Source organism: Sapajus apella, unplaced genomic scaffold (assembly GCF_009761245.1).
Source record: "Sapajus apella isolate SASKATOON/1434 unplaced genomic scaffold, GSC_monkey_1.0 scaffold153, whole genome shotgun sequence".
Taxonomy (NCBI): domain Eukaryota; kingdom Metazoa; phylum Chordata; class Mammalia; order Primates; family Cebidae; genus Sapajus; species Sapajus apella.
Window position 1 is genome coordinate 329,703 of NW_022437093.1, and position 24,754 is coordinate 354,456.

A 24,754-nucleotide genomic window follows, 5' to 3' on the forward strand; every position below is an offset into this window, starting at 1 on the left:
TTTTTTTTTTTTTGTAGAGACCAGGTTGCACTATGCTGCCTAGGCTGGTCTTGAGTTCCTGGCCTTAAGCAATCCTCCAGCCTCAGCCTCTCAAAGTGTAGGGATCACAGGCATGAGTGAGCCACTGCACCCAGCTTGTATACATATTTGTGTGGCAAACATATGATAGGCTGATCAATAGTAGGCTTTGAAGCATAGCAATAAATTACACGTAGGATAAAACTATGGGAGGAATAAGTGGGAGTTATCAGGAGAGAAAAAAGAACGATATTAAAGAAAAGCCTCTTGTGTTTTTAAAATGGATGGTGGTGGCTCTCAAATCACTGCTATTTGGATAGAAATGGGTCAATACAAATGAAGGATGGAATCGTTTTATAAAGTGTCAGTATTTACGAGACAGTTGACATTACATCCTTTGCATCTATTTAAATTTATCAGTGAAGTATTTTATAATATTTCAGATGTCAACTTAAAAAGGTGTGAGGGGGATATACATTTTTGAAATTATTTTCCAGAGTACAGGAGCAAAGGACTGAAAACCAATAACCAAGTAGTTTTTGGACAGCAGCCCTTTTCGGCAGTGGTTAATTGTACATGCTCTCAAAGCCAGACTATCTGGGTTGAAATTATGTCCTCCTTTCCTGTTGTGTTAGGTATGGGCATGATTTTTTAAAATTTTTATTTTGAGACAGCGTCTTATTCCGTTGCCCAGGCTGTGAGAGCAGTGATGCAATCACGGTTTACTATAACCTTGAACTCCTGGCCTCAAGCAGTTCTCCTGTATCAGCCTCCTCCCAAAGCCCTGGGATTATAGCATAAGCCACTATGTCTGACTTTTTTTTTTTTTTTAAATTGAGGTATAATTTACACAGAAGCACACTCTTTCACAACCTGAACACACTCCTGTAACCAGCACATAGATCAGGAAACAGAACAGTACCTGCACCTCAGAATACCCCCTCATGCTTGGGTAAGTTATCTTAGTGTCTCTGCTACTGATCCCGCATCTCTAAAATGAAGATAATAATGCCAACCCCTTGGGGTTGTTTTGAGGATTAGATGAACAAGTATCTGCAGAGCTGTCAGCACAGTGCCTGGTCCAGGGCAAGTGCTACTGAAGTGCTGGCTGTTGTCATGATCCATTGGGGCCACTAAGCCAGTGCCTCTGCTTCCCTTCACCATGGCCTAACAGCCCCAGGCTCCAGGAGCTTCTGGGCCCAGCAGAGCCACCTTCAGGTCCCCAATATACTGGATATGGTGGAAGGTAGGTCTCCAGCTCCTTACATGAAGGGTTTGGAGAAAGCCACCGCACAGCCAAAGACCTGAGGGCCTTCAGATAAGTTACACACCCGTCTCAACATGAAATGTGCACTTTATTAGCTGTGTGACACTCCACTGCCCTCAGGAGACCCAATGTCACAGAACCATCAGGAGCAGAGGGCTGGAGGTCTGTCCTAACATGTCTACCACAGATTCCATCTCCAGCCAGGTTGGAGGCTCCATGGTAAGAGTTCTGACCAACCCCGGGCCTTGGTGCTGGGCCATGAGGTGGTGGAGGGTTTTGAGCTGGGAGGTGATCACATGCAGCCCAGAGCAAGGTACTCATGTAGATCAGAAACCTCTTTCTTCACTGCCCTCTCCATCCTGTAAGCTGCCTCCACACCTGAGACTCTCCCACCCTCCACCAGGCTTGCTGCCTAAATGAAGCCACAGAGGAGGCTGGGAAAAGTCCTGAGCCTCTTCACCCATGCCATCCTGGTCACCTGGATCAGCAGTTGTAGCTACTCTAGGAGAAGCCCATCTGGGAGGCTGTCTGCCTCCCCAAGATCCTTAATTATCACTTTGCCCACCTTCAATACCCTTATGGTGTCTTTATTTTGGAGTTCAGTGGCCCCAACTCCCTGCAAATCCAGGATCTGAACCATGTCTCTGGAACTCCAGCTGCTTGGGAACAGAGCCAAGCTGTTCAGGAAGGGAGGAGAAGCAGGGACCACGGATGAGTCCCTGTACTTCCAGGGGATGCAGAGGTGAGGCCAGGGGTGGCCAGAGCCCCTCAGGCTGTTCCTGTCCAGAGGATAGTGCCAGACTTTTGTCTGTTGCCACAGCCAGGTGAGGCATCCCGGGGAAGGAGTTCTTGTGCTGTGGACTACAGTCGTCCAAGTCTCCACAGCTCAGGGTCTGGGAAGAGCAAGAAAGAGGGATGCACCCCAGGCCAGGCTGCAGGTTAATCCACCCTGACTTCAGGGATAGGATCAGGCAAGAATTGTACCTGCCCTTCCCACACTTCAGGGTCCTGCTGCCCTGGCCCCAGCTGCAGGCTCTGTAGTCACATTCTGGGCTTTGCCACCACCTTGCCCAGGCCGCCCTATCATGATGCTGATCATAAAGGAGGTAAGCAAAGCCCTGGTTGCCCTAGGGCCACGAAGGCTCCGGGACTGATGCCACACTTTGACTAAGTCAGGGAAGGCATGCAGCTGCTTCCAGGTAAGCCTCTGGGAATCCCTTCACCTCTTACCTGTGCAGAAGGCAGAAATCCCTGGGGCAGCCTGTGCCCTGGACTCTGAGTCTCTGAGGCGATAGGAAACAAGGCCAGGTCATTGGAGGCAGGGGCTTCCAGAATGTAGCTGACATGGCCCTGGGGCATGGGCTGCTGGAGGAGCTGTAAGATGCGGCTGAGGTCTGAAGACATGCAGGACTCCAGCCTGCCAGAGAGAACCCCACAGTCAGGTTTGGGGCTGGCAAGAGCAGTTTCGGTCCTGAGGGCAGCTGTCAATCTTGTAGCCTGTGTGCTGTTCCTGCTAGATGGAATGGCGGCCTGAGGCTGACCTGAAGCTATTATCCTGTTGGGATCCACAGCCCCTGCCCAGATTCCCCCTGAGTCTAACACCAGTGACCAGGCACCAAGCACACAGCATTCAGTACCCAAGATGCTTTGATGTGGATGTTTGAATTATCCCCATTTCACAAAAGGGCAAACTAGGTTCAGAGCTGTTCAGTAACTTGCCCACACTCTTGCTGGTAGGGCACAGAGCCAGAATTTGAACCTAGACAGTTCTGCTTCTAAGCCCTCACTCTGCCACCACAGCCCTACCATCCACTGGACACACCCCATTTCCCAGGACCTATGGAATTTGTTTCTGCCCATAGTTGTGCGCCTCCCCTGAGAAGCTTCCTTGGCACGTTCCAGAGTTTGCTAGGGGACGTCATCTGGGCAATAGTGCTTAGTGACAGGTATGGGGAGACTTGCAGCTAAATGGCTTGCCATTCTAAAACCCACCTGACACTCCATGATGCCTCTGAGCCACCAGGAGGGGGCACCAATACCCAGCCCCCAGACCTGGCCACAGCACACTCACCTGTTCATCTGGGCCTGGAGCTGCTCTAGCCTGGAGCCCAGCTTCGGAGGCCAGCACTGTGGGTCTCCCTGAGGGCCTGGCGTGCTATGCCTTGGGGGCATTTGCTGCAACAGCTCAGGCCAGAAGGCAGATGCATCTGAGATGCTCAGGGGAGGGGCTGCATCTGCAAGAGGGAAAGGGAAGTCTCAGCTGGGCCTAGCTGGTTCCATAAGCCTGACCCTTCTCGGTAGAGCCCATCTCCCACCCCTTACCTGCCTTGGGGACACAGGGTGTGGGGAGTGGCCCTCCTTACCTGGATGCCCCATGGAGTTCTGGCTCCCAGGACCCAGGAGTCTGTAGCCCTGGGAGGGGAGCTGGGGCCCCAGCTCATGGGGAAACTCTGGCAGGGTGAGGACTTTTAGTGATGCTCTGACTGCCCAGGGATCTGCAGCCCAGTGGACCCCTAATGCCTTAGTGTGGAACCTCGGGGGCTGGCTAGTCTCCGTACACCCCTGGGAGCTACATTTGAACCACAGAGCCCTCACTCTGCCTCTGAGGACATAGGCCATCAGGGCTGGGAGACTGGGGAGGAAGCGGGGCCGAGGCTCTGGCTCTGGGTCTAGAGAGGGAACCCCCCTCTACCCATGTCGGGGGTGGCACTGGGGATGCAGGATGGAGTGGACATGGGAGGGGAAGGAGGCTAGGCAGGGTCTGCGGGCTGGGGCTGGGCAGACACTGGTGGGGACTGGCTTTGTTCACCTGACTGGTTGTCTTTGAGGAAGAAACCTTGGTGGTCTTGGCTGCCCGGAGCCTGTTGCGGGGATGAATGGAGACCCCCAGCTGCCTTGTGGGAAACAAGAGGATGGAGGAACAGGAACCAAAGCTGGGATGGGGCCTCTATTCTTCCCTGCCCTCACCCCACGGCGCTGTCACAACTAGGTGAAAGAGTAACAGGCAGCTGGGCACAGCAGCAATGCCCTGGGTGGCTTCCTGCAGATGGCCCAGGCTGCAGAGACCACACTCCTCCTGCCCTGGTGCCCAGCTGCTGGGCATTCTGGCCGCCTGATGGCTGGGCCCCCAAGGCAGGGTCCTTACCAGGTGTCTCCTGTGCAGATGTTGGTGGGGAAAAACTGGGGAAGGGAAGAGCAGCAGATGGGATGGTGTGGGGAGGGCTGTCCACAGCAAGAAAGCCCACCCAGACCGGGTACAGTGGCTCACACCTGGAATCCAAGCACTTTGGGAGGCTGAGGCGGGCAGATCACGAGGTCAAGAGATCGAGACTATCCTGGCCAACATGGTGAAACCCCCGTCTCTACTAAAAATACAAAAGTTAGCTGTAGTCCCAGCTACTCAGGAGGCTGAGGCAAGAGAATCACTTGAACCTGGGAGGTGGAGATTGCAGTGAGCTGACATTGTACCACTGCACGCCTGCTTTGCGACAGAGTAAGAATCCGTCTAAAAAAAAAAAAAGAAAGCCCACCCAGCTCCATGCTCAGGAAGCTGGGCACAGGGCCCAGGCCAGCAGAGCCCTCTCCTGAGGCAGATGGGTAGGGGCGACAGGGGAGAAACAGCCCGGACTCTGTGTTTCATGGCCAGGTGCACCTTCCCTTCTTCCCCTCTTCTGGTTCCAGATCCCTCCTCCCTGATACCCCGCTCTGGGCATTCCCAGGGTTGATCCTGGTTGTCACACTCCTTGGCAAGCTTGATCTCCACATGCTTCTCCTTTATACCCTTGAGACTTTGGCTATTTTGCTTTGTGGCTCTTTATTTTTTTTTGAGTTGTCAAAATCTCCTCTACTGAGGGATGAGTGTGAGAAGAGAGACAGTTTTGTCACCTCTTGGCAGTACCTGTGCTTGGTACTGTGAGCCATCTGGACAGCCGGCACCATCCTTTTCAGCATGGTATAATATGGTGGAAACACCTGGGCTTTGGAGTCTGACAAATTAAATTCACATTTTGGCTCTGCCGTTTACTAGCTGAATGGTTTTAGCCAGTTTATTTACTGTCTCTGATCCTCAGTTTCCTCATCTGGAAAATGGGGATAATAATACCAATTGCAAGGAGATCATGTAAAAGAAGCCCCACCCTTAGTATAGTCGGTGCTTAATAAATATTAGCTATCCTCATACTTAGCATTATGTCAGCCATGGTAGGCACAGAAGAAATTCTGGCAAAGGTTGCAGAATGGGATTGGTCAGATGGGTGCCCTCAGGCCAGGCAGGCCAAGCCCTCAGTAGGCTGCCTGGGCATTTCCTGTTACCAGCCGGCCGAAAGCCACCACCCACCCTGGCCCACCTGGCCCTGACTCACTTCCCGCAGGTTGAAGGTGACCTCCAGCTTACTCCAGAAGCTGTCCGCAAAGGCCGGGTACATGTCCAGCACCTCCAGCAGGTCTGCCCGCTGGATCTTGTGCAGGTCGCAGTAGGTCAGAGCCCGCACGTCTGCACTGGACTTGCCTGGCCGGGCATGGAGGCTGACAGGCTCCCCAAAGATGTCATTCTTCCCTGCCAGCCAGAGGGGTGGGAGTCTCTTCAGGGTCTGGCTCCATGCTCCCTTATGAGGGTCCGTTGACCATGACCTCCCCCAACCTTGGACATCCTTCTAGGCTGGGGCCTGCTGCCCAGAAGTGAGCTCTGGGGACAGGGCTGGATGTGGGTTGGCAGGGGTGGGGTGAGGGGTTCTCTTCCCATATCTGAGATCTCTGAGCTGCACAGAAATCCATTAAGAGCGACTCTCACCCCCAGCCCGTGGCTCCTCTCACTGTCTCCAGGCTTTTCAGAACCACCCTCCATCAGAATCTGCCTCCTGTAGCCCACACTCTTCGGCACAGTGGGCAGGAAGAGGCCCTAAAGTCTCAATATCTGTCTCAACATCTTCCTGCTGCTTGGCCTGCAGTGCTGTGGAGAAGGGTTCAGGAAACCCAGGGCCAGAGGACCTAACTCCCCAGGGCAGAGCCAGAGGCTTCTCTTTGTCTTCCCACTCCTGATTATGGGGCCAGGTAACCAACATGGCCCTGGTGGAGGAAACCTGGAGAAGTTACTCCTGTCTGGATCTCAGAGTCTTCGTCTCTAACGTGGGTAAAACCTGATCTGCCTTGCCAGCCCCACTGGGCTGTTCAGGGAAGCAGATGAGGTGATGCTTGAGCCAGTGACTCAAAAAGCAAGAGGCAGCCAGGCACAGTGGCTCACGCCTATAACCCCAGCACTTTGGGGGACAGAGGCAGGCAGATTATTTGAGGTCAGGAGTTTGAGACCAGCCTGGCCAACTGGTCAAATCCCATCTCCACTAAAAAAACCTAACGAAAACAAAAATTAGGCAGGTATGGTGGCCTGTAATCCCAGCTACTCAGAAGGCTGAGGCAGGAGAATCACTTGAGCCCAGGAGGCGGAGATTGCAGGGAGCTGAGATCATGCCACTGCTCTCCAGCCTGGGCGACAGAGTGAGATTCCATTAAAAAAAAAAAAAAAAAAAACACAACAAGAGGCAACTGACTAGGTCCATGCAAGGCAAGGGGGAAGGATATCCCAGGGTTGATATGGGTGATATTCAGGTATGTGGCAAGGTTATTGGGCCCTCCTGGTGCCGGGTGCTGTGCTGGCCAAGGAATATAAATATAAGTATAAATATAAGCTGTTATGCCACCCACAAAGAGCCCCTCAAATCCCTGCAAGATAGGTACATAAGCAGCCAACAAGTTTACAGCATGATCTTTGGAGCCCTAGAAATAGGGAGAATCAAAAGCTATGGGGCCATGGAGGAGGGAGGGGCTCTTCCTGGTAGGGATGGCTGGGGCAGAAAGGAGGGGCCTTGCAGAGGAAGTGAAATGGGGGCTATATTGAGAGAAACAAAGACTGTCCCCACGAGAAAGGCAATCAGGGCAGAAGAAACAGCATGTGGTCAGCACTGCACTGTCAGGACTCAGGGGTGGAGAGCCCAGGGCTGGGTTGCCACAGAGCATGACTGCTTTGATTCCTACTCCCCCAGGAAAGTCCAGCATCCTTAGCCTGGTGACACTGTGCAAGCAGCACTAACAGTTTAGCACAGAGGGATGGATGGAGGCCTGGTCATGTCCCTGCAAGAGAACAGGATCAAAGGGCGTTCACAGAGGAGGGGGCTGACCCTGGAGAGGGAAGGGGCTTGCCAGGGTCACACGTGAAACCCTTAAGCTTGAAATCTGGGCAACATTATAACTTGGTGGTTTTCCAGTAGATGAAGGATTCTGATCTAATGTCTATTTCCACTCAGGACAAAATGAGAGGTTTCATGTCTTTAACTGAAACTTAAATTGGACTGACTTCTTAATTATTTGTAATAATTATCATCCCTCCCACATGGACAGCACTTCTAAGGTAGGCTGGGAGTGAGAGGTCTCAGCAGAAACCTATAACTGAGCCCAGCCTTGGAGGACAACTGGGATCTGCCAGATGGCACAGGGTAGGGTGCTCCAGGCAGAGTGGAAGCATGTGCGAGGGCACAGATTTAGAGAATGCTAAGTAGTTTGGCTGGAAAGTAAAGTAACAGGGGGAGGGTGGCAGGACAGGGTGGTGGGATTGGGAGAACTGAGCACGCATGCATGGACCATGGGGAACCGTGGAGGGATCTTGAGCAGAAGAGGCAAACAGACAGAGGTCTATTTCAGGTCACTGGCAGAAGGTGGAAGATGAGCATGGGAGTAGACCAGATGCAGGGCCATGGGAAAGGAGTTGCCAACACCTTTCCAGGAAGGACACAAGGAAGGCTGGATCCAGGCAGGGACAGGGAGACAGGTGTGAGATGGAGAGGTATGGACGATTTTGGCTGGTGGGCAGTGGGCAGCAACAAAGTAGGATGACCCCTTGGCTGACTGTGGCATTGGAAATGGGCAGATAGGTCACAGGATGGGGAAGCTGACGGAGCTGGTTTTGAGGAAAGGTGATTATTTCAGATTGGGATACACTGAGTTTGATCTGCTTATAGAATACTAGGGTGGCCATGCCTAGAAAACTGGAATGTTGTGGTCTAAGGAGAGAGTGGGGCCAGGACAGAGCTCTGGGGATCCTTGTGGCAAGGGGAAGACTGAGGCCGTGGGTACAAGGAGCAGGCCCATGGGAGGGTGTCGGGTAGGAGGGGAGAGGAGAGCAGAGCACCAGCAGGCCAGAGGAAGAGGAGGGGCAGGGGAGCCCGAGGGGAGTCTGTCCAGAGGGGCTGGAGGATAGCCAGGTCATGGGGACCAAAGGAGGGCAAGGCTGAAGTTGGGGTGGAGATGAAGTCATGGGGCAGGCAAGGAAGATGAGAATCAAGGAGAGGACCCTGTGATGCTCAGAGAGGTTAAGTGACTTGCCTAAGGTCATACAGCAGGCACATGGTAGAGGCTGCTTGTGACCTGTCTGTCCCCCTGCCCAGTGCTCATATCCTTCCTCCAAAGTGTCTGGCTATCCCTGTGTCTGCACTGAATGAGACTGGGGTCCCCAGCCACGGCATCTCCCTCCACCCAGAGAGACCCTTGGCCTTTCTCCCTGAACTCCCCAAGAGTGGAAGAAGGTAGGAAGGCCTGCCTGGGCTTCTGAGTCACACTGGCAGCCCTGGAATCCCTGCCTGGCCACAGACTAGCATGATCTCCCTCAGCCTCAACTTCCCTCTTAGGAACATGGGACCTCTGGCAGAGGGTTGTTTTAAGGATTCAGGGAGCTGGGTATAAAGCTCTCCCAGGCACAAGCTCTACATGTGGCTGGCCAGTAAAAGTAAAATCCGCATCAGGAAGAGAGTGGCCCAGGCAGGGCATCTCCCATCCTGCCCCCTTCCATCCGATCCCCAACACAGGCCTGGTCCACTCCGCCTGACCTACCTAGGATGGCCACGACCACGTCGTCGCGCAGGATCTCGATGGAGCCTCGGGAGATGAAGTAGAGCGTGGAGAGCACGTCGCCGAGATGCACCAGCGTGTCCCCAGGTGGCGCGTGCGTGGTCTTGAACTTGACGGCTAGGGCGCGCAGGCAGCCCTTGCTGGCACCGCTGAACGCCGGGCAGTGCTGCAGCAGCGCGCGGTGCAAGTGCAGGCAAATGTCGGCCTGCAGGCACTCGGGGAAGCCCTTCAGCACCTGGAAGGCGGGTGGCCCAGTCCAGCGGGGCGCGGCCTGAGTAGGGCTTGAGGAGAGGGTGGGGAGGGCTCTGGGGATGCCCCGTCCCCGCGGGACCTTGGCTCCCCCCTAGGGCATTAGCCGGAGCGGCGGGGCTCACCGCGTTCATGTCAATGCCGTTGGTGTAGGACCAGGCGTGCTGGAAGTACTCCTCCAGTCGCTGGCGCAGCGGGTTGGGGATCTGGTGGAAGCGGATGAACTCCTTGACCCGCAGCATCTGCGTGTGGTAGCGCGCGGTGCCCGAATACAGGCGCTGGATGATCGCGGACACATTCCCGAAGATGCTGGCGTACATCAGGGCTGAGGGCGAGGGGAGAAATGGGCTCCTCCGCAGCCCCACTGGGCCAAGCCACCCATGGCCTACTCCAGGCCTTCCTCTTTCCAGCAGCCCCCTGATGACGGACCCCTCTGTCTAAGGAGAAGTCAGGAGTGAACAGGACAGCGCCAGGGCACAGGGGAGACAAAGGCCCCTGTGCTTCCTGCCCTCCTCCCTCTGCCCTGTGCCTCTTGGCATCTTACTGGGCCCAGCGGTCAAACTCCCGAGAAGAAAGAAGGCAGTCAATGGATTTTTAAAGCTCAGATCTATTTTCTCCTTCAAGTTGTAGAAATAGAATAAAGAGAAAACTCTCTGCCGGGTGTGGTGGTTCAGGCCTCAATCAGCACTTTGAGAGGCTGACGTGGGTGGATCACCTGAGGTCAGGAGTTTGAGATCAACCTGGACAACACGGTGAAACCCCGTCCCTACCAAAAAAATGTAAAAATTAGCCAGGCATGTTGGTGCCTGCCTGTAATCCCAGCTACTTGGGAGGCTGAGGCAGGAGAATCACTTGAACCCAGAAGATGGAGGTTGCAGTGAGCCAATACCGTGCCACTGTGCTCCAGGCTAGGTGACAGAACAAGACTGTCTCAAAAAAAAAACAAAAAACAAAAAACAAAAAAAGAGCAAACTCTCAATTTCTTTTCACCCATTTTCTTCCCTTGCTTTTGTTTTTCTGAGCTTTCACATCTCTAAATACTCTGAACATGACAACTCAATCTACGTGTAAAATTCCGCGCTGCCTTTTATGTTCCTAACCCAAGTGTCTTGGGAGGCAGGCAGCTGGGAGCAGGGACTGAGAGCCGCACAGCCTTGCAGCTGAACACCTGGGCTGGGATCAGGTCACTCGGACATTTCCTAGCTGTGTGCCCTCTGGCTAGTTAGCACCATGTGGTTTCTTGCTTTGTACCCTGGGCTCAAAAGGGAATGAGATGTGGGCTTTTGTAAAGTGTTTAAAAGAGTGCCTGGCAGGGCTTGCTTCATGTGTGCAACCTGTGTGGACACACGAGGCTGCATGCTAAGAGCCCTGTGTTTGGTTTAATAGTCAGCTGTCACTGTCAAAAAAAATCTTAATAATTTTTTTTTTTTGAGATGGAGTTTCTGTTGCCCAAGCTAGAGTGCAGTGGAGCCATCTTGGCTCACTGCAATCTCTGCCTCCCAGGTTCAAGTGATTCTCCTGCCTCAGCCTCCTGAGTAGCTGGGATTACAGGCATGCACCACCACACCCAGCTAATTTTTGTATTTTTCAGTAGAGACAGGGTTTCACCATGTTGGTGAGGCTGTTCTCGAACTCCTGACCTCAAGTGTCCATCTACCTTGACCTCCCAGAGTGCTGGGATTACAGGCTTGAGCCACCACACCTGGCTGATTCTTAATAATTTTTCAACAAGGGTCCCTATGCTTTTATTTTGCTCTGGGCCCTGCAAATTATTTCCTGGTGACTGGCAGATAGTACAGGCTGTGTGAGTGTTAAATTTTGTGTACAATTGGCGCACACACCAGCAAAAATTCATTGTGCTGCACACTTAGGATCAGTGTACTGCATGAATTATTTCTGTGTGTTATATTCTATCTCAGTACAAAACTAACAAATACTATTTCATAGGTAAGGCCAGGGTATGAGGTTAGGCCATGGCATGAAGTCTCACTCACAGCCAATGAGCATGACGCAGATGGAGAAGACCTTCTCGGAGTTGGTGTTGGGCGAGACGTTGCCAAAGCCCACGCTGGTGAGACTGCTGAAGGTGAAGTAGAGGGCTGTGACGTACTTGTCCTGCACCGAGGGGCCTGAGGCTGGGTCGCTGCTGTTGTAGCGCTTGCCAAGCTGTACACCCAGGCTGTCCAGCCAGCCGATCTTGTGTTCCAGGTAGGGCCGCTCCACGTTGCCAATGGCGTACCAAATGCAGGCCAGCCAGTGCGCGATGAGCGCGAAGGTACACATGAGCAAGAAGAGCACAGCTGCCCCATACTCAGAGTAGCGGTCCAGCTTCCGTGCCACGCGCACCAGCCGCAGCAGCCGTGCTGTCTTCAGTAGCCCAATCAGGGTCGTGGTCTGGAGGGGCAGGGAAACGGTCACAGGGCTGGGGTGTCAGCCCTTGGAAGGGTGTACTCAGGCCTGCTTTTGTTCTCTCATGCATACAACCACATAGTCATTCAACAAACATTTATGGAGAACCTGATCCAGGCCATGCACTTGGCAGTGTGGCATGGTATGGGACCTTAAGGATCTCAGCCTAAAGCTCAAAACAGTGTTCTGATTGTTAGGACAGAAGTCCAGTAGGAGCACAGAGGAAGGGGAGGTCAAGTCTGCTGGGGTAGGTCGGGGAGGCTTCATGGAGGAGGTGACACATGAGCCGAGCCTTGAGAGAGGAGGCTAGGGCTCCAGGCAGACAGGAGGGAGAGCAAAAGGGCACTCCTGGCTCAGGGAGCAGCATGAGCAGCAGCACTGAGGTGTGAAGTGTGTGGCCCACAAGGGAAACCAAGTGTGGCACTGCAGCCTGGTGCACATGTGGGAGATGGAGGAGCAGTGAGAACCATGCCTGGGAAGGGCAGGGTGGGCAAGGGCTGCTCCCTGTGGTCCTCAGAGTCTATCACGAGCTTGGTTTTTATTCTGCAGACATTGGGGAGCCACTGAAAGTTCTGAGGACCCTGTACATCCCAGAGGGTGGAACACAGGGTCAGGTAAGTGATCTGAAAGTTGCTGAGGCAGCTGTGTGGAGGGGCGGGAGGCTGGCAAGTTTTGTGCTGGGACACAAGTGAGTACAAACGCCACTCAGTGTCCAGGTGGGGACAATGGGGGCAGATTTGCTGAGGGGTGGTATTAGGGGGGCTTGGAGCAGAGGATCCCTGCTGGACATCCCCTGTTGGACAGGTTGGCATAATGAGGGGGCACTGGAACACAGAAGGCAGAGTTGATTTCAGTGAAAAGCTGATCCTGAGGAGTGGGGCAGGAGGAGACTGTGGGCCTGGAAACTATGAGAAAGGCATGAAGATGCCTTCACGTCACCTATTGGCAGCCTGGGGGGGGTGCCCACCTCCAGCCCATAGTGGAGGGCTAGGGGGTAAGGCGGGAGCAAGGCTGCACTGGAGGAGTGGCCTGGGGATCCCTTTCTTCCTCCAGGAAGAAAGGGACCCTTTTTCAACAAGGTTCCCTATGCTTTTATTTTGCTCTGGGCCCTGCAAATTATGTAAATTTGCTCTGTGCAGTTTGGAATTCAGCATGAGGGGTCAGGACCACATGAGTGCCCATCCTGGAAGGGCTAGCCTGCTTCTCTCACCAGGGTCTGCTCAGAGAGGGGGCAGAGGGGCAGAGGCCTGGGGGGTGCAGTCTCGGCTGGTCCTTCTCCAGGGCTGAGAGGTGACAGATGTTTGGGGCCTCCTCTCCACCAGCACAGGTGCCCAGGCCCAGGTACTCTCCGCACTCAGTGCTGTGCAATAGGGAGGGCTCGAGGCCAGTATGCAGAGGACAGCCATGGCTGCTGGCCTGGAGGGGGTCTGCTCACCTCATCAGAGCCAGTGCGGAAGATAAGGAGGTCAAAAGGGATGGCGGCCACCATGTCGATAAGGAACCAACCCTTGAAGTAGTGGACGGCGATGCGGCGGGGGTGGCTGACCACCTCATCGTTGTTGTTGACGTAGGTGGTGCGGAAGTTGATGACGATGTCCACGACGAACATAATGTCCACGATGAGATCCACCACGGTGAGGGGACTGCAGGTATAGCTGCAGGCCCCACGCTGCGACTCATCCTGGTCGCTGAGCAGGAAGGCGGCTGAGTAGGGCGTGAAGACGGCTGTATAGATGACTAGCAGTAGGATGAGCCAGTCCCACACGGCCTTGAAGGGGCTGTAGTGCAGGATGGTCCAGCGGTGGATGCGCGGCGCCTGCAGCTTGTACTCGGGCAGCACATCCGCGCCCAAGGACAGGACCTGGGGGTGAGGGCCAAGGGTGGTCAGGTTGGGGGTGGCCACTGCTGGTGAGACTGGCCTGGAAGGCTGAGGCCTGGGTAGGGTATAGTGGGAAAGGGTGGGTGACCAGCGCTCTGCCGGGCAGAGGGCATGAGGGAGAGATGGGGTGGGGGATGACTGAGAAGGGAAGTTCTTAAGGGGACAGATGCCTGGGGAGGATGTGCAGAAAAAGGAGGTGGGATGCAAGAGGAGGGGTGTGGTTCTGCCCCATAGTGACCCCAGGTTTGATGCTCATAAACTCCCTTGGAAACATCCTGAAGTGGGTGGAGCCAGGACAGGGGAGGGCCAGGCCCATGTCATCTGTGGGTCCATTCCACACAAGAGCCCACTAAAGGGGGTAGCTGGTGGGCTGATCCTCTCTGGTGGGCTTGGGAGGTCCCCTATGGTCAGGGCTCCTGATAGGAACAGGTCACTCCTAGAAGAGCATCTTCCTTTCTGAGGGCCCTGGGGAGCCTGGACCAGTGAGCACCCTCTCTGGGGCCAACTCAGAACCTCCCATGGAAAGAGTCCATGGGGTAGGGGTATAGGCAACCTGGACCCTCAGCAGGTCCTGGGCACTAAGGAAAACTGACTCCTCCTCACATGTCCAAGGGTTTGGAATCATCACCTTCAGCAGAGCCTTCTCCCTTCCCCCTCCCACCCCTGCCTCCAAGACTGTGACCAACCCTGGATCCCCAGGCCCCAGCACAATATGCCACAGCTCTGCCCAGCTGCCCAACATAAGAGATGGCCAGGGCATTAGGAAGGGCATGGGTACTGAAGCTAGGCCTCCCCAGTTGAATCCCAGATCTGACGTGCTACAGGTGAGCATTGGGCAAGTTTTGTAACCTCTATGAGCCTCAGTTCCCGCATCTGCAAAATGGAATCACAAAGGACAACAAAAGCCACAACAAAAGTAGTGAGGAACATCTATTCTACATCTATTCTCATGTAGATGGTGAAATGCACCTGTTCCCATGTAGATGGTGAGATGCACCTGTTCCCATGTAGATGGTGAGATGTACCTGTTCTCACGTAGGTGATGAGATGCACCTGTTCTCACGTAGATGGTGAGATGCACCTATTCTCACATAGATGGTGAGATGTACCTGTTCTCACGTAGGTGATGAGATGCACCTGTTCTCACGTAGGTGATGAGATGCACCTGTTCTCACGTAGATGGTGAGATGCACCTGTTCTCACGTAGATGGTGAGATGCACCTGTTCCCATGTAGATGGTGAGATGCACCTGTTCTCACGTAGATGGTGAGATGCACCTGTTCCCATGTAGATGGTGAGATTCATCTATTCTCACATAGATGGTGAGGTGCACCTGTTCTCACGTAGATGGTGAGATTCATCTGTTCTCATGTAGTTGGTGAGATGCACGTATTCTCATGTAGATGGTGAGATTCATCTGTTCTCATGTAGTTGGTAAGATGCACCTATTCTCATGTAGGTGGTGAGATTCACCTGATCTCATGTAGATGGTGAGATTCATCTATTCTCACAGAGATGCACACGCTGCTCTACACACTAATTCCCCGTCCACTATCCTCCTCCCTCATCCTCATCAGACACTGCTCCAAACAAGGATGGAGCCAGAGGGGTGTCCCATGGACCCCCCACCTCCCACCAGATGAGATCTGATGGATGGTACTCATTTAGGAAAATTTGCAATGTAAGGTTTGACCATGGAAACAAAGTCAGTTAGCAGATGGGATCACAATAAGGAAGATCCACTTGGTTTCAACCCGCGGGTCCCTATCTGACATCCAAACCCTTGAGTGGGGCAACTGTGTCTCCACCCTGCAGTGACCTGCTCAGCCTTGAGGCCTTGCTGCACACTTCCCCAGGAAGCCCCCTCTGACTCCACATGAACTTGGGCTCTTTTTAAATTTTCTGCCTGCCCTGTATCCACCCAGCTGCATGGTGGTTCTTCCCTGAGCCACAGGCTTGCTGAGTTTGGCTCCCTCACTGACACTCTTCTCCCTGTGTGCCTAGCTCTTGGTCCACATGGGCTCTCAACTACAGACCCCTGAATGAGCGTGGGAAACTGGGGCTCTGATCACACCCTGGGCATCAGAGCCACTCCCCCTCCTCCCAAGGGCCACTAGGACCCTGCTAGGGTGAAACAAGGCCCTTCCCTAGGCCTGCCTGGGTGGGGAGTGGGAAGGAGACAGAAGGAATGGTGGGGGGTGGTTTAAAGTAGGCTGAAAAGAGAGTTCCTCAATTCCTCAGGGTCTCCAGACAGGGGGACCCCCAAAATCTCCCACTGCCTCCAAAGCCAGGTCAGAGGCGCTTCATGGCAAAGCCCACCCTGCCCCGTGTCTCCCAGAGCTGCAAAGCCCTCAGGATACTCAGGCTCCAGTGTAAGGCCACAGCCGTTGAGGCTCTTTAAGTTCTGGTTGAGGCCGATGTGACTTCCCTGATCTGGATCCTCGCCTGCCGCTTCCCCCGAGATCTGTCAGGCACCTCCCTGGGCCTAGGACCCACATGGAGCAGGGGAGTGATGCCAAGAGGGGCCGAGCTGAGGAACAAACAGGGGCAGGCAGGTTGGGCAGGCGCTGGGACTATGGGTCCCAGCCAGGCCTGGCCATCTTCACCGACCACTCTCCAGTCTAAAAGCCCCCACCATGGTAGCCACCAGATGCCCTGGGGTAAGCAGCTGGGGGGCTTCCCAGGGTCAGGCTTTTGGGCCACTCTGTCTGACCTCAGAGGACACAGTCCTGTAGCCTGGCGTCCTGTCCTCCTCAGGATCCTTGAGCTCAGTGAGGTGCTGAGCGGTCTTCCCCACACCTGGTTCCAGCAGCAATTGTGTTTCAGGTGAAAAGAGGCAGGCGGGAAAAGAGCCGTCCCCAGCCCCAACACAAAGACAGCCCCAGGGAATCTGGGAGCAGGCCATGCCATGCTCTGCATTGCTCAACCTTGGCCTGGGCCCCTGGCTATGACTTACAGCTTTGTCTGCCTCCTGGGTCCAGCACTACTCAATGTCAAATGGGTCCCCAGAGACCATTTAGTCCTTATCTTGGACCACATAGTCCTTACCTCTCCTGCAGATGAAAGCCCTGAGGCCTGGAAAGGGGGCTGGAAGTTCCCCCGGCCAAGGTCACATAGGAAGTCAGTGCCAGGACTCTGGTCACTGGAGCCTTGGGCAGGGCTCCTTGCATTTCTCTCTGGAATGGTCAGGCCTTCGAGCCTCATGAGAAGGGACAGCAGGATGAGCTGGAGCAGAGGACCCAGGGAAGTCTGCCTTGGGCTGGCCAAGGAGGAGGTTGCAGGGGTCCTTCAGGGCCTGGCCCCCAGGAAGCTGATCAAAGATAACTGGAGGTGCCAGCCCTGCCCTGCCCTGCCCTGCCTGGCATGCAGAAGGATCCTGTGTTCATGTTGGAAGGAAGTAGAGAGGGTGGCTTTTGTCTCAAAGGTAAGGGGCTGACACAGGGCTGGGACCTCCCCATGGCTCTCCTCCCATTTTGGCCCTGGCATGTGTCCGCTCTGCCTCTCCTTCCCTGGGACTGGCTGAGCTCTGGGGAGGCCCCCATGGTGGCCTGCATGTCCACCACATGCCCTGGCTTCTCCAGGCCTAGGAAGCAGCATCACTCATAGGCCCTGCTGACCCCAGCCTCCTCTGGCTCCAGGAGCTGGGCACTGGGGCTGTGACCTCAGGGCAGGCCTTTAGGTCTTTAGATCTCAAACAGGACAGGAGGCCTGCCTGGGGCTGGAACCAGATATTAAAGGCTAGACGGGAAGAATTTCTTTGCCAGCCAAGGCCCCAGAGGGCCTGGGCCCAGAGCCTGGGAGGGAACCCTGGAGACCTGGCACAGCCCCGCACACCGTGCCTTGCAGGCCCGCACCTGGGTGACCTTCTCAGTGACATTCTGTGTCCGCTCCACCACCTTGTGGGGCGCAATGATCTCAATCTCTGTGGTGGAGCTGGAGCGGTGCTTCTCCAGGTTGAACTCCACGAAGTTGAGCGTGAACTGCGGGATCTGGCTGATGGTCCTGTACTTGCCCCTGCCTCTGCCTGGTCCTGGTCCGCCCGGCCTGCCGTGAGAGCCCTCTGAAACCAGGAACAGAAATCAGAGCAGCTACAGTCAGGGAGTCCTTCCCACCACCACCCACACCCCACCTCACCGGAGCCCAGGAAGCTCTGGGACAACAGGCGCTGGGACAATCTGCGGCTGCTGTGCTTGGCCAGGAGCTCGGCCAGGTCCTCGAAGTTGAGGATGAACATGATGACAGCCCCTTCCTCATTCTTCACGGGCACCACGTCCACCAGGCAGCGGAAGCTGGAGGCTGCAAATGCCATTGGTAGTATGGAGGGTGGGTGGGCCCTGAAGGGGTCCCCTCCTGCAGTGACCTGGCTAGAGAAGGGGCTGAGTGAAGGTCAAGTGAAGGTCAGCCACTGGGGTTAAGAGGCCTGGACAGTAACCAGAGCTACTGGGCAGAGGGTGGGTGAGGCTGTGCAGCTGGTGCTCCACCCACAGGGCAGAGGTGGGGAAAACGGCTAAGCTGCTCATTAGGAGATAAGGTAGCATCAGATCAGGCCCAAGTCCACACTCAGCCATCAGCTCAGAGCTTAACCTCGGGGTCTGCTTCTGCTGTAATTAAAGCTGAGCAGATGGGGGTGGATTAAGTGGGGAGGTGAAGCTGGGCATTCTACCCCATGGAGCTGGGTTGGCTGTGGCCTCTCTTCCCATATTCCCATCCCACAAAGATGCCCTGCTCCTGCCATGTGGGGAGGAACTTGTTGAAAGCATACTAAGTGCTGGGCACAGGGCCAGTTGAAACATTAGGCCTCAGGAGGTCCTTGGGGGGCAGGCATGGATCCCCATTCTGCAGAAGAGAGCCTGGAGCTCTCAGAAACTGACTTGCAAGGGCTAGGAGGGGGCACGGAGAGAGGATCTCTGGGTTTGCAGGACACGATAGCTTGGAAAAGGGAAGGGACTTGTCTGGGAGGAAGGTGCTGGGGCCAGAATCAGGCTGCTGCTCTGGGCCTAGGAGGAATGTGGGATCCCAAGGCAGGGCTCGGCCCAAGGAGTAGGCAGGGCAGTGGCCTGGGTGCCAGAGAGGGAGGGGGATGGCCATGTGGGGCAGGACAGGCTCCTCCCACCACCCTCCCCACCATCCTGGGCAGCCCACACCCAGCTGCTGGCTGCCCTGTGCCTCTCAGGCTACAGTCTCTGTCCCTGTCTCTGCTCCAGGGTCTCACCACAGCCCCCATTGGTGGGTGGAACAATACCAGCTAAAATGATGCCCCGTATCTGGCCTGGCACAGTGGCCCACGCCTGTAATCCCAGCACACTGGGAGACTGAGGCAGATGGATCACTTGAGGCCAGGAATTCAAGACCAGCCTGGCCAACATGGTAAAACCCCATCTCTACTAAAAACACAAACATTAGCCAGGCGTAGTGGTGTGCATCTATAGTTCCAGCTACTCGGGAGGCTGAGGCAGGAGAATCACTTCAACCCAGGAGGCTGAGGTTGCAGTGAGCCAAGATCATGCCACTGAACTCCAGCCTGGGTAACAGGGAAGTCATCTGTCTCAAAAAAATAATAAGAAATGAACAAAATACCCCATACCCAAGAGCCCCAGGCCAGGCACCCCATGAACACCATCTCTATGGGAGTCCTATGACCCTCAAAGTGCTGGCGGGTGTCAGGCCCAAAGGGTCAGGGGCCTCAGGGGCAGGGGCCTCAGGTGACCATGCAAATGAGAAGGTGGAGCTGCACTCCCTGAGGGCAGGTTAGGTTCTGTTTCACCTGTCCCAGGTGTTGTTTGTTGACTGAGTGAATGGAAGTCTGTGTGTGTGAGTATGGGGGATGCCGGCTGGCCACTGGTGGGAGTATCACTGGATCGACTCACCACCAGACTCCTTGTTTTTTTGTCCTCAGTCCCTCCTCACAGCCATCAGAGCTGGGCTGCAGCTGAGCCACCCTTATCCTCCCTCTTGCTTTCCTCTCCAGGGAGTAGGAATCTCCCATATCAGATTCCTGGACTCCCAGGCACCAGGCAGCCATCTGCCATCTGCTGCCTGGGCCCAGGGGAGACATCCACACTGGGGAGAGGTGCCTGCCTGTTTCACCCACTCCTGGGCACACAGGGCTATAGGCCCAGACTCCCAGGCCCAATCCCATCACTCTAGTCAGCCTGGGGCATGGCAATGCTTGGATGCTGGGACCTAGACAGGGAGCCTCCTTGGCCAGTGGCCTGGGACACTGCTCCTAAGGCCAGATTATATTGTCAATCTCTCTGGCATTGCAGAGATCTGGCCTGGTAGGGGGCAGGGAGAGGGCAGAGCTGGGCAGAGAGGCAGGGGGCCTCCAGGCTCTCTAAGCTGCTGGGGGCTGCCAACACATAGTCTTGGAGTGGCTGCACCCAGCAATTGATGTTACTGGAAAATTGATGCAGTTGGAAAACTGCAGCTGGGAATGGACCAAAGAACAGCCCATTATAGCAGTGAGAGCTGGGGCTGGGGTCGGGGGTCAGTGTGTGGTACCCCATGCCCCGCCCCCATGCCTGTGGCCTGTGGAGTAGGCAGACAGGAGGCTAGGAAGATTTAGAAGAGTCCAGAGCATTCTCTCTGCCCCTGCCCCAGGCTGTCCTTGCTTACCCATGGCTCGAGCTCCCAAACAAAAGCCCATATCTAGGTGACCAAAAGTGGGTGAGTGTACCATCTCAGGTTGTGCCCAGGAGTGGCAGGCAGTGTTCCCGTGCCCTCACCAGGACCCTCTTCATCCTTTCAGGAGCTCCCCCAGCACCCACCTCTCCAACCAAGGGCAACAGGTTTGTCTGCCCCTTGAGAACTCCCATTCCTTCTTATCTGCTAGGTTCTTACTTTTCTTAGCAAAAGCATCCCACTTCTCTCCCCTGGGATACCCCACTTCTCTCTGCTCTTCTCTTCCTCTCAAATGTGCTCCTTCCTTCAGTTTCCCAGCACTCACAGCCTCCTTGTTGTCTTCACCCCATCTCCTGATGCATACTCTGTCCAGCACTGTGGTGAGCCCCCAGGGAGGGGCTGGTGCTACAAAAAGCTGCGGCTGAGAGGGTGGCCACTGCATGCCGCCTCCTGACTTGGTCCTCCTGTCATTCATGGCTGCCCATATGGAAAACATGGGGGGAGGGGGAGGGCAGACAGCAGCCCCTGTCCTGTCTTCCTCATCCAGAGCTGAGGACTGGAGAAGTCCCAGGCCTCCTCTAATCTGGCTTGGGAATTAGGGGACTCCCTGGTTCAGGATCCTCAGAAGAGAGGACCTGGGAAAGGCAGGCTGGGGTGGGCTCTCAGGCAGGTGCCAGTGCGGGGCAGGTGTGGGTGACAGTGGGCGGATCTGAGTGCTCTCCTTTCTTCCCTCCGAACTTTCACTGGTTCTAGTCCTGCCACATGGCCATTTCTTCTTATCTGTTAGGTTCTCACCACTTCTAGCAAAGGCAAATAGAGGAAGAGCCAGTTTCCCAGGGGTCTCTGAACTGTCTCCTGCGGTATTTTTGCCAAGTGCTCTGGCCTCTTTGAGCCCAACTGTCTGCAGCTGCACAATGTGGAGCTATGTGAACCCAAACCCTCCACATTGACTTCGAGAATTTTCAGTGGATTACCCCTTTAGAGGAAAAGAGGATTATACATAAATCAGCTAGAGATCCGCTCAGGACCCCTTCCCACCGCTCCTGAAGTTGGGAATTTGGGGGAAGGGAGGTACTGACCCAAGGAGGAAAGAAATCACCATTAGGACGCCCCTCAGCAGGACTGTAAGATGTCCGTGAATATGATCAAAAAAGGATCATGTGCCAGCCTGGGCAACATAGTGAGACCCCATCCCTACAAAAAATTAAAAAATTAGCCAGGTGTGATGGTGCACACTTGTAGTGTCAGCTACTCGGGAGGCTGAGATGGGAGGGTACAGTGAGCTATGTTCTTGCCAGCCTGGGTGACAGAGTGAGACCCTGTCTCAAAAAAAAAAAAAAAAAAAAAAAAAAAGGATTATATGTGGTCAGAGTGGACCTTAAGGTAAACATCAGTTATCTTGGCACAACATCCTTCCCTTAGGGTAATGCAGGCCAGGAAGCTCCCTTTTCTGGGTTTCAGAACAATTTCAGGAAGGTCCAGGTAGTCAAAGTCTTGGGCAATAAGATAGGGAAGGGCTGAGGGTGGGATGGGAGGAGATTGGGACTTATAGGGCACCAGGTATGTGGGTAGTTTCCCATTTTTACCCAAGGAGGGCCCCCAAGATGAGGTTTCTAGGTTCCCTTCTGAGAGCTGAGGACACCTGCAGGATTCTGATCTGAGTCCTGATCTCAGGGGGCCAAGGCCAAGCTTTGACTTCTGCCCTCTGCCCAGATACCTGCAGCGTGCTGAGGGGACCCCAAGAACCATAACCTGACATCCCTAGGAGTCTGGGATCAGGTATAGTTCTAGTGACAAGAAGAGGGAAAGAAAGGACCTAATGTACCCACCCCCCATTTCCTGCTGTCCCATCCTGTTCCCCCAGGACCCTTCTCACTCCCCTGACTCTCACCTCCTCTCTGCAATGATGTGAGGAGGTGAGGTCACAGTTTTTAAATATTCTGACTTCATTAACCCTGTGAGTACTGCCACACTTAGCCAGATTCTTCCCAGTCCCCTCCTGGCTGCCCCTGCCTGCTGCACTTCCCACTGCCACTCATTCGTATGGCAGTAGCAGGAACAACCAGGACCTACCCAAGAAGCTCTCTGAGAAGCCTGCAAACACACACACACACACACACACACACACACACACTTGCAAGCACAAACACACACACACAGGCACACATGTGCAAGCACACACATGTTCATGTTCCACACACTCCAGGCCCCTGAAACTCAGGCTCTCAGCACCCCTCAGTCCCAATCCAGAGGCATCCATTCTTTATTTGCCCTCAGGTGGCCTCATGCCTGGCTTCCCTGGGGACTGCTCCCTCCTGAGCACCTCATTCCCCCAAAATCCTGCCTTCAAACAGAAAGGCAGCTGAGGTCCTTTCTCTCTTGGGATTACTCGAAACAAAAATCTCCAGGGGAGGAATCCAGAGACTTGGATTCCAGTCCCAGGTTGGACTCTAGCAGTGGGGTCTTGGGCAAATCCCTTCCACACCTATGAAATGAAGGGATTTATCAAAGCCAGTGGCTCCTAAACTAGGCAGGGCATCAGAACCACCAGGGAGATATTTCCAAATACACCCGCTTGGCCTCATCTCACACCTTCTGAGTCAGCCTCTCTCTAGAGAAAGTATGTTTTGGAAAACATGCCCTGGGTAATTCTGATGCAGAACCAGGTTGGGGGCCATTGATTCAAGAGATTTCCAAGGACATTCAGACTCTTTTCCTCATTCCCACCCATCCTGGCAGGTCCAGTGAGGACCCTGTGGTTCTGGTTTGAGGAGGATTTCCAAAGGCTGCTGAACTCTGTCTTCAGCCCCTCACCTATGCTTCTGTTCTGCTCACAGTACGCTCCAGCTAGCAGTAACAACCCAAACTCCATCTGAATAAGCTTCCTGGTCAGGGAAAACTCCAGACCCTGTCTCCCCAAAGAGCTAAGGGGTGAGGCAGGCCCACCCCTCTTTCCCAGCCAAAAGCCCCCACGCCTTGTCTGGCCACAGAAGCCTTGAGGAGGTGTCTCCTCCTCTAATCCCTGGAGCAGACAGAGATGAGGGAAGGTTAATTTCCATCTGTCACTGTCAGGCAGCTGGGACTGACTGTGACAGAGTGGAGAGCCAGGAGACCAGGGATGGGGGGAGGGATGGCAGAGCAGGAAGCCCTGCCCCAGGCCAGGACCAGTGGGTGGCCCAGCCTGATCCCTGGCTCCTGCAAAGGACTTCAGAAGGCATCATATCCAATGCCTGTGGAGGAACCAAGACCCCTAGAGGAAACAGGGTTTGTTCAGGCCCTTTGGTCCCTGGGTCAGTGCCGTCCCCAAGGCCACCCTGGCTGGACAAGACAGAGGGCCAAGCCTGCCCTGCAGAGGCTGTGGCCCTCATGTGCCTCACCATCCTTGCGGTAGTAGAGGATGTCCACCTTGCACTCCTCAGCCCCCAGCAGGGCCTGCGCCAGGCGGGACACGGCGCTCCTCGGCGTGTTGGGACCTGTGAGGAAGTCGCAGGTGCAGGGTTGCTGCATCACCTCCACTCGGGAGTAGCCGAAGAGTTCGCAGAAGCCGTCATTGCAGTAAATGATGGCGCAGTTCTCCATCTGAGCATTGGCGATCAGGAACTTACGACCTGGGGTGGGAGGTGGGAGGTGGGAGGTGGGAGGCCAAAAGTCCGTGGGAGCCAGGATCGGGAGGCAGGGAAGGAAAGATTGTAAGGACTCTTGGTGGCAGTGAGGGGAATTTAGGTGGAGGAGCAGGCCAGTGACCAGAAGGAGGGAGGGAGTCAGGCCTGGAGATTGTGGGAAGACTAGGACAGTGAGGGTCATGAGGTAGAAGGAAGGCTCAAGGCTCCCTGGAAACAGGAAGGGTGTCTGGAAGGGAGGCAGGAATGTGACCAGTTGGGGGTCAGGCCTGGGAAAGCTCCCGGGAACACCAGAGCCAGGATATGAAAAGGAAGGACTCAAGGAATCCTCTGGAGGACACGGGTGGGGCGGGCAGCGGCCGCAATGGGAGGTTCAGGCTTGGGGCACTGAGGAAAGAGCTGGGGGTGGGGAGAGAAGGGCTGCACGCTGCTCCTTGTGTTCCAGAAAAGAGGACGGCATTTGAGGGGAGTGGGTCCCGCTGGAGGAGAAGGTGTTGGGGACATCAAAGGAAGGATTTTGCATTCAGCACTCCGCACTCACCACCTTGCCCCGTTAGAAGTTAGTAAAGGGATCCGGCCCCGCTTTCACAGAACCAGGACTCCAGATCGTCCCCCCGCCCCAACATATACACACTCACTCTGGCCCTCAAACTTGCGGATGATGGTGTCCAGGTAAGTGTTTTGGGGAGCGACGTGGCCCCTGCGGACTGGCATCTTTCGGCCGCGGCCCCTGCCCGGAGCCACAGGCGCCCCGGCTCCCGGCGTCTCCGCCTGTCCTCGGGCTCAGCAGCGTCCGGC

At 55.0% G+C, this 24,754-nt stretch overlaps 1 protein-coding gene across 2 annotated transcripts; it reads right to left on the reverse strand.

Annotated features, from left to right (window-relative positions):
- Nucleotides 1-1,355: 1,355 nt before the first annotated feature.
- Nucleotides 1,356-24,754, reverse strand: KCNH6 (potassium voltage-gated channel subfamily H member 6). Of its 2 annotated transcripts, XM_032266000.1 has the most exons (14): nucleotides 24,595-24,754; nucleotides 23,714-23,944; nucleotides 17,850-18,011; nucleotides 17,570-17,775; nucleotides 13,272-13,697; nucleotides 11,422-11,821; nucleotides 9,553-9,752; nucleotides 9,161-9,413; nucleotides 5,647-5,840; nucleotides 4,095-4,179; nucleotides 3,649-3,735; nucleotides 3,357-3,519; nucleotides 2,516-2,702; nucleotides 1,356-2,178 (listed from the first exon to the last, which is right to left on the reverse strand). In XM_032266000.1, the coding sequence occupies exons 1-14, from the start codon at nucleotides 24,668-24,670 to the stop codon at nucleotides 1,885-1,887; spliced, it is 2,964 nt and encodes a 987-aa protein (XP_032121891.1). In that variant the 5' UTR covers nucleotides 24,671-24,754; the 3' UTR covers nucleotides 1,356-1,884. The 2 variants fall into 2 exon arrangements, with proteins under 2 accessions (XP_032121891.1, XP_032121890.1); XM_032265999.1 differs by lacking the exon at nucleotides 3,649-3,735.